General features: G+C 35.5%; 1 protein-coding gene across 1 annotated transcript in view; it reads right to left on the bottom strand.

Annotated features, from left to right (window-relative positions):
• PFKP (phosphofructokinase, platelet) overlaps nt 1-10,381 on the bottom strand; it is a 49,063-nt gene that overhangs the window by 35,926 nt on the left and 2,756 nt on the right. The window contains 1 exon segment of the mRNA XM_019471896.1: nt 2,940-3,013. Within this exon segment, the coding sequence (XP_019327441.1) occupies nt 2,940-3,013 (74 nt within the window).

Here is a 10,381-nt window from a genome sequence, read left to right on the forward strand (position 1 = left end):
AGAGCAGCCTGGTCTTGATCCCAGATTTTCACAGCATGAGTGAAGTAAGTCCATGGGTATTCAAATTTTAATTCAGATTGGGGTAGATTTGAGGAATAATGTGATGCTAGTCAGTGAGGGTGACTACAGACTGTTGTTATACTAAAAAAAAATACTACAAGTTTTTAACATGAACAAAATATGAAACTAGGGCAACTGTATAGAGTAAGCACTATTTCCATGAATTAATAGTAAAATTTTCAAATGTGCTAATTACAATAAATTAAGATTGAATTTAAATTGTATAGCTATAAAATCTGGTTTTTATATAAACTATATAAATTATATATAAATATAATGTAAACCCAACTTAAAGAAGGCTAACAAATTACTTATATCTAGTTCATTGCCAATTTTTATTTATTTATCTTGGTAATCTCTTATCACAAAACGAAGCAAAATGGAGTTAGAAAACAAAAGGAAAATAGAGTTGTTATCTTACTGAGAATATGGAGATAGTTTGGGCCACATCTGTGGAAAACAGATGGTTTTACAGTGCAAAAAGAGTTCTTATGACAGAGAAAGTTACAGGAGAAAAAGATCGTATGACAACTAGAGCAAAGTAGGCCTGAAAAGGCCGAGACCTTTAACCCCATTTTTTGGCTCCAAATAAGAAAACATTTTTCACCTTTCAGATGTTGCCACTTCAGGTTTTTTCTTCACTTTTTCAGAACAGCTTCAATACAAGTATCCCTTTACCTTGACGTGTGTCTAGTTAAAATGCCCACTTAAAATGTAGGCTAAAAATATACTATTCTCATTGCTCAACACACTGAAGTCTGCATTTGATAAACCGTAATTTAGAAGGACCTTATTAAAAGTATGGAATAAAATAACTTCAAGTATATACAAAAATACATCTCCTCTGTATACATCATACAAAGGCTTATAATAGGGATCGTTAGTGACAAGTCTTACCCAAAGATTTTTACCTTCCACTACACTTGTCACCTGCATCTGTTTCCTATTTCAAAGTGCTGAAATTAAATAGTTGTTTCATTTCAAAGCTTGCAACGATGTTTCTCTGAAGTACTTATATGCATTGCGAAAGAAAACTGTCTTCATATTTTACTTAACATAGAGTCAGAGAGGAAAAAAGCTTATCATTCAGTACTTCCTGAAACACAGAACTGAATGGACTAATCTAGAAGCAAAGATCTCTTTCAGAGCTATTACCATACTTAGAGTGAAATGTGCATTTTTCTCCCAGACTACACTGTTACAATGAAGATAGAATGACAATATATAATGGAAACTCAAAACTCCAACACTGACTTGATTTTTACAATCAATTTTCATTCAGAAATATCTGTGACTTCACATTGGCAAAGTCTAGCAATTAACAGAGGAACGTGATAACTTAAATAGTGCAATTTTTCTAAGTTCAGAAAAACAGAAATATCCAAATTTCTCTGGAAATTTATCACTGAATACACTCTGTGATACAAAACAGTTTTTAAAAGGTGACAAAAGTAAACATACTGTAAGATGAACTACAGAGATGGTAATTCTTAAGTTAAACATAATTAAAAAAAAAAATAAAAAAAATCCAAGTTCTGGCCTTTAAAGACAGCCAAAAACCCCTCCTTATTTCCACAAAAGTATCTGACCCATTTCAGCAAGCCTGCAAAACAGATGAACACTGAAGGAATTCTAGAGATTGGCCATGTAATTAGCACACACTAAGTATTCAGAGCTACTTGCTGTAGCACTGTAGTACAAAAGAATTTTGGAGCACAGTGCTCTGCTTATTTGCATTTCAATATACTTCGCATCTCTTTAGTAAATGAACTATAGGAATAAGTAGACACAGAAAGAAAATGGATAAATAGCTACCTTTTAAAGCTAAATGGTATATTTTGCATGCGCAAAACTAAAACCAAAGTACTTTCCTAGCACTTCTATGAATTCTAATACTTCATATTTTTATATTAAGCATTAAAATTACATTTTGCTAGGAATATTGCCTACCAAGTTTTGCCCCATACTGAATGTTTATTATGATTTGTAATCACCTCAAACTTCTAAGGAGTTGTACAGGAATTCCAGTGTGAACAGAACAACTTCTTGCTAAATATATTTACTGTATCATTTAATCTGCAAATTTTATAAAAACTGAAAGTGTCCTTCAGGCAGAAGTCTAACTATAACTTAGTCTTCCAGTAAGACATACACACATAGTATTATTTTGGCATTTACATTAAACTTGTCTCATCATTTTTTTACATCAAATAATTGTTACAGAAGTTAACAATCTTCACACACATGCAGTCATAAGCTTCAACCACAAAATTCTGATGTCTGGACACACTACTAATGTGGCAGGTTTTTTGCTGGGGTCTTTTTTGTTTGGTGGTTAGAGTTCTTTCAGTTATAATTTTCTACCTATAAGCCAGGAAAGATGGCACCAGCCTGACAGTACTCTTGATCAAAAACAAGTCATGTAATCTGTGAAATGAGGGCGATGGCACATCCTTATCATACTCTAGGAAAATGGACTGGGGGAAGTCAAAGGGTTAAGACTTAGTAGTTTAACTAGGATTAGGAAGGTATTTATAAAGTACAATATTTGGGGCCAAACATCTAACAAGTACACAAATAGATAGCTCACTGCTGGGTGACAACCACCTCTGGTTTTCTCAGTATTTTCAAGTTTCTGGTGGCACATGAAGAATTCCATATATTTAAAAAATTACTTTTAAATTAAATAGTTTTAGCATATGCCTTGTAAAAAGTACTTTCCACAAAAATAAAAAATATGAAATAAAACGTTGATATGATGAAAGGGAACAACATCTACAACATTTTTTAATGTATACTATTCACAGTCCATGGAGTTGCCACAAAAAACTCAAGTATAGTCAGAAGACAAAGACAGAATGAATAAAACAAAAACTAACCTCATAAACAAAATACACTTTGGCTTTTACATAGATTCCCATGCGTACTACTGCGCGCACAGCAGCATTCATACCTGGGAAGAAAAAGCAAAATCACATTGTTATAGGTTATCCAATATTTTTTGCATACTACAAATTTTCAGCATCTTTCAAAAAAAGGAAACATTAATTAATTCCTAAAGAAAGACATGATCAGCTTCTATTAAAACAGGAATTTGCTTAATGACAGTGCAATCAGCCCATGAATATGAAGGATATAGAACTATTTGCTTTGTTATAATTATGTGGATTGTAAAACAGCACTGTAAAAGTAACAGCTACTAAACCAGAAACAGAAAGTAAATTCATTTCATAATAATGATTAGTTTTCTATCTGAAATGTAAAACATTCAGCCAGTTAATATTTAGCTTCTTCAAAGGAGAAGTTACATTGTAACAGTTCTTTTTCCTGAGCTTTCCAAAGTAACACAGGTGTATACACAGTATTTTGTGAGGAGCACAGCCAAAGCTCGTGACATGGACAGGTGCCCACTTAAAAAGACATAAGTAGCAGTAAATTAACACAAGAAATGCTGCATGGACTCATTTGACAGAAAACTGCCTAAATGCCACTCTGCTTCCCGGAATCACAAGCAGACACTAGAACCCTCTGCTTACAGACATCTGACAAATTACACTAATGTAAAATCTTCCATTTAAGTCCAATGGTCAAACGCTTAACCTCCTGAGCAACAGTGAAAGTTCCACTGGTCCCCCTACATCGGTCAAATGAATTTCTGTTATAACCCATCCCTTCAGATACTGTGTTACCTTACTCATTATTCAGGAAGTTCCCAAAAGTAATAAACTAATTGCTTCCATACCACTTAAACAGACACAAGAGATTATGCAAAGTATGAGGACAGAAGAAGTAGTTAAGCTACACTGAAAGAAATAGCCTTGGCACATCAGTTGAAAAAGGATGCCAGAAATGTGACCAAAGTATTAGGTACCGATTCTCCAAATCTGTTGCACTTAATATCAAAATAGCAAAGTAGTAGGTCAGCTCTGCTGTTCGACACAGGTGTTTAGTATTGACCCATCTGGAGATGTAAAAAGTTGGTAACTAGACTATATAAACCCACAACACAGTAAGCCATAAAGATCTATTCCTACAATATCCACCATTATTGGAAAAAAACCACTGAGCTATAAAAGCTTATCTGTCTGAATGAAGAATGAGACAGAGTTTTCTCAAAGATTTATTACTTCAGAACATACCAGAAAGTCCCTGAAGTTGCCCAATACGAAACAAAAAATTAAGTTTGCCAAAATCAAAGTTGCTTTGTTGTTCATATAGATGTCACTTAGCCTTAAGATTAAAAATCACAAGTAACAGTGTTTTCACATCAATTCTGTATTAGGAAATTACAGCAAGATTTCTCTCAGCCAGAGTCAGTTTTGTGGCAGAGCTGGAAAAAGTTCTCAAATGCCAAGACAGCTAAAAGCACAGCTTCGGACAATGAACTGGATGATGCCAATGAAAAAGCAGAGAATCTCATCTGACAGGCTGTACTGAAAAGTTAGCATGCTAAGTCTCAGATCAAAATAGATCTACTACACAGTGAAGTTATTTTCTCAGCGAAAACAGTTTTCATAACAAAGAGAACACCCCCACACCCCTCACACACAACGTCTCCTGGAAGTGGAGACAAAGAAACACTTTTAACTTTATAAAACCGACAGTTCTTCACAGCACTGCCATTTTCCTCAAACAGGGAAGATACAAGCACAAGCTACTCCTTTTGTCAAAGTCCGCAGCTTGCTTCTATTAATCAACATGTTGTGTGGGAGGTTGGATTTTTTGTTGGTTGGTAGGGAGGTTTTTTGGTGGTTTGGGTTCTTGGGGGGGAGGGGGAGCAGGGGGTATCATCATTGTTTGTTTGGGTTTGTCTGTGGAGGGGTTCTTTCAGAGATAAGAACAACTTTTTATATTATCCATTTGACTGCAGAATTCTGGAAGAGCATCTAAAAGGTTCATTTTCTGAAGGGAAAAAATTCATGCTCACCAAGTGAGGACTACTCAGAACTGCCCTTTTAAGAACCTTCTGGTTTTTGAGGTTCAACTTTGTCACCTCTCCCGTTTGGCACCCGAGAAGAAACACTAAGACTGTTTCAGGTATCTAATGTATGTTCAGTTATAAAGACTCTGGTGTCCCATTCAGCAGTAGTCTCTGTATTCCAAGTATCTAATTAGAATAAGAAAAAGTATCTGTGATCCAAACAGGCTAAAGCAGAATAGTTTTGTCAGCAAAAATAATTTTTTTTCCTATTTACTAAAATAGGAAGACATTAAATATAAACATTCACATGTCTACCAAAGATATGTACTTGTTTTTTATCTGTTTCTTGCTCACATTACTATTTATTGGTCATGTATCCTAGCTTTTTATCTTTAGCATGCACCTCTCAATCACTGTATTTTAAAGAAGTGTTCTCATTACAAATTCTCCAGATCTGCAATACCTTCATTATGTACAAGTTAGCCTACAAAGACTGATTTGGCTTAACATTCATACTTCTAAAACAGAATAAAATATAAGCATTTATTTCTCAAAGTGACAAATCCATTAATTCTTTCCATGTGAATATATTCATAATACAGCCACATACTTTCTTAGTGAATACTTTCCAGTTTCCATGTGTCTTACATGAAAAATTGGTAAAATTCATAATTTATCTGCTGCAAGAAAGGGCAAAAGCCCAGGAAGAAAACGCACAAATTACAGACAGAAAGCATCTTCTCAGTCCACCACTGTAACTTTATAAGTTTATGCAACATACATTTTATTATTATTTGGTGATGTATATTTTATCTCTTTATACAGAAGAAGGACTTGGGTGTCTATTGGCAAGCTCCTAAAGAAGTGGCTTACATTTCAGAAGGGCTGAGGACTGAAGGATGTTATAATTTGGTATCTACAAACAACAGTTAAAATATTGAAGCTTTAGACTTTTACATGTTGGTTATCTGAATCTGAATACACTGCTTGCAGTGATTCAAGTATGTAAATACAGAGAACTTCATGAAGTCTCTGTAAAACTTGTCTAACAAAATGTTGCTGTATTTGATTATTTGTGAAATCTTACAATAGTATTTGTGAATTACCATAATAACTATGAAATGTAATTACATGCTTATTACTGAAAAAGAGATTTACTGGGTTAACCATGGATTTAGTCCTGAATAATAAATATAGACTGATAAACATACAGGATTAGAATAGCAGCTTCAAAAGAAAGCCACAAGTAAAACCAGTATTTTTTTTTTTTCTTAACATAAGAATTATTTAAAGTCTTTCTGAATTACCACTTGCTTTTGCGTTGAAACCTTTGACAGAGGAAAAGATTTATTTTGCTCTTTTGGACTCAGCAAAGATTAAATAATCTGCAACTACTTACATGGCTTCACAGAATGTCTGAAATTAAAATCAACTCTTTAATTACTGTCCTTCTTGATACTGCCTATTCAACTGTCTTTGAAAGCAATAATTTTCATAGCAGGGTTACAAACAGTACTGCAGAAATCTTTAAATTATTTTAAAGACACTCTCTTCTCTCAAAAGAGTATTCCTCTCCTGTGCCCACATCCTGTTCCACATCCATATGCACCACTACAACAGAGGAGTGTGAGTAAAATTAACACACTATTTTGTGTTTAAGCCAAGTTTTCCTCACTTTAGTCAGCTAGACAGGCCTTTAAATAAATAACTGTAATACTAACAATATAAAAGAAAAATCAAAACTATGCATCTTGGACAAGCATCAAGAAATACCTAAGTACCACCAATTTTAAAGATAAACATTGGTTTTAATGCATGCTTAATGACTTAGCACATATGTTTAAGTGCTACCCTGAATAAAGATCCAGACTTAAAAGACTATATAGCAAAACACAGAAACTAAGGAAAATGTCTAAACATTACCGAACAGAAAGACTTTATTCAAGTATGTAAATGGATTTATCAGTAATGATGTAAGAGCCTATAATCATCAAAAGGAAAGATGAGAAGAAGCAGTCAAATACAAGAACTGAACAAGTCATTAAGAAAACAGTTTGGGTTTGTTCCATTTACTTTTAATTACACATATGCAATAAAATCTGTTAATCACAATAATGATTCTAGATACCTGAAGAAAATACTATACCATTTTTCTAAACAGTAACACTGTATTAGATTAGAACATTCTACTGCCTAAATATATATAATAGCATACCATCTAGACTACCTACGTAACTCCTTCTTCAAAATTTAAAAAAACCCCAAACATCTTGAGATCAGTTTCAATCATAGAATCCACTCAAGATAGAAGCAGTTCCTCCAAAATATTAAATGCATTTAAAGTTACACTCATCCATTAATAAATACATTCCTTAATTGTACATACAAATTATATTTGTAATATTACATATATGGACACATATATGTATTTTACATACATGTCTATACACATACACACTATTATTTGATAGAAAAGGTGCCTTTTTGGAGGGCTAGAATTCAAAAGTTCCTTGTGACTATCTTCAAATTACTTAAGTGTTAACAAATAAACTCTGTAATTTGGACGACATAAAAGGAGTGCAGGTTGTTTTGGTTTGGTTTTTTTTCCATAGTTTTTGTTTGTTTGGTTTTTAATTTATTATATTTTATTTGTTCAGTAGCAAAATTTCTTTTTCCATCATATGCTATCAGGACAAGATCAGTACATCTGTGCTACCATATAAAATATGTCTTGTGATGTTCCTAGGAAGCCTGTAATGCTTCAAGAGTAGAAATGTGTAAATTTTTGCTTCCACAGTCATGGTCTGTGGTATTCCAAAACTCTGGAATCCAAGAGGCTATGGGGTTGTTTTTAGCTGTTCTAAGCTCAATATTTGCTGAAGGAGTGGAGATTTTTATTTGTTCGGTGGCAAAACCTTTTCTTCCAATGTAAGTTACCAGGACGAGAGTGATACATCTGTACTACTATATTAAATACGCCTTGAAATGTTGGAAAGCATGTAATGCTTCAAACAGAGATATGTAGATCTTTACTTTAGCAGTCATGTGGTCTATCATATTCCAGACCATTACCATGTAATCCGTAAGTCCCTTACTTATGCTGTCTTCCACAACACTGAATCTTTGAGCTTATCTCAAGAATAACACGGTTACACTCAAAGACAATACTTGAGCCAGTAAATTGCGCAACAGCTCAAAGTAGCCACAAACACATCACTCCCCAACAGTACACAATCGCCTTCTGTCAGCTTTCAGATGACATTGTTCCTGCTGCTGAGCCATACCTATCACGTTCCTAGAATAAGCAGCCTGATTGGAGGTTGTACGAATGTAAGTGACCTACAGCAGCCAAAATTGCCTGTGGCAGCCACTGGCAACCAGCATAAAATACAACCGGTGTACTTCATGACCTGAAGCAGACCACGGCCAGAGAGACCCACAAAATGAAGACAGAAGCATGACGTAAAACCCATTTATTAGTCCACCTTTCTGAGCTGCAACCACTACAATTTAGAAATAGTCCAGAAACAGAAATAACACTTAAATTTTGAGAATCAGTTGTCAAAACTTCTTTTGCCTCTCAAGGTGATTATGGTTGAAAGTACTTGGTTTAGTTCACAGTTTAACAGCTGGCTAGCTAAAGTGATGGACTGCAAAGTTTAATACTTACAAACCTAAGTGTACAAAATACACATCTTTTTTTCTGTGAAATAAATCACTGATGAATTCTTTAGCTCCACCAAACAAAATAATATACCTGTGTTTAAAAATATGGTGACTAAACCATAGCAGTTCCAGTATGACATACACACATTTTCTAGTCCTTAATATGCCACGGGTAGTAAAAATGACAAACAAAAAAAAAATCTTGCAGGGAAATACCACAAATGTGGGGAAGTAATTTAAACCTTAACATGTCCTATAAATAGAAAGGCTTGCGCAATTTACTTAATGCTACTTCTAAATTATTAAAAAGTATAATAAACAGTAAAGGCAGTAACTTCTATTTTAAAATAATATCAAGCATATTTTGTTCTAGGCTAAGATTTACAGCCCACCAATCTAAATAAAGGCACCTATTGATAGGAAGATTATGTGATTACTGCAACAGTAATGGGTGTTCTTTCCACTCAATTTCCTGTGAGTTTAGTTTGCACTACAGATATTCTGAAGCTTTTTAGTGTCTAGCAAAGCTAAAAAAACCCAAACAAACCCCTCCCCCCAAAAAAACGCCCACCACTAAGAACAGGAGACTAGAACTCTTTTTTTTTTTTTATATTAGTACTTTTTTGCCTGCTTCCGAGTCAGTGGTTTCACCTCACCTACAGTTTGCTTGAATATACATTTTCAAACAACTCTGCAGTAATAGCGTATTTCCTTCTACTTCACAACTTCACTTCTCTCGCACATTCGCCCCTACAGAGGGCGAATGACCTTGACAGGGCATGACTCATTCTGTCCCTTGTTTAACTCCTAACCTAGCATGCAAACAGACTCGAGGTTGCGTATTTTCCCCATCTATACTGTTAGGAAGATAGTAAGGGTTATGAACCTCAGCTGTGTTGTGTGATTCAGCTGAAACGATCAAGTTCTAAAATGTTGTGTTTTTCCCTTGTTCTTCTAAGCTACAATAACAATGCTGCCTACAAAACGACTTGGCATCCAGCTTACTTTTTTGGTGTCTGTGACAACCTCACTCCTCAGACAGCGACCTTCACAGGCTGTTACTTTTTATCCCTCCAAGTAAATATGCTGCAGTTGCAATCTGCCAGATAATAAAGTCTAGACGTTACCCATGGATTCTGAAAGCCCTTTACGTGCTTTAATTCACATAGTGGCAAGTGCAGATTAATATTTTATAAGTGAGCTACATCTGCTGCTGCATTATATAATCTCTAGCCACGCAGAAGCAAGTAGCAGGGCTCAACCTCTTCCTGAACACCCTACTGCTGCTTGAGGCAATGCCCTGCCACACTTCAAAACTAAAATGGCGATTCGGCGACCAGACCATTAAAACAGAGATGACTTGATTCACAGTCCCTCCTAGAACGATTTAGCAGTGGAATTGACGACACTGACAGCAAACTGTGGACAGAATTTGAACGAGTGCAATCCCACCGAGGGGCAAAAGAGAAGCCATTTTAAGGGCATCAATTTGCATTTTCTCCGGAACTGCAACGTTTTCCCCTCCGCTTGGTTCCAAATCCCTGCCACCCCCGATTAGAAAGAGTTTCAGATAATCCCAGGTAAACCCGGGGGCTCCCCGTTATTCCTGCGGGCAGAGAGAGGGAGGATGCTTCTCCCAGCCCAGATGACGCAAAGGGGCGGAATCTGCAGCGACTCGCAGCGGATCACGTACACACCGGCGGCGGGGGGGGGGGGGGGGGGCGCCGGGGCATG

Source organism: Aptenodytes forsteri, unplaced genomic scaffold (genome assembly GCF_000699145.1).
Source record: "Aptenodytes forsteri isolate BGI_AS27 unplaced genomic scaffold, ASM69914v1 Scaffold257, whole genome shotgun sequence".
Lineage (NCBI taxonomy): Eukaryota > Metazoa > Chordata > Aves > Sphenisciformes > Spheniscidae > Aptenodytes > Aptenodytes forsteri.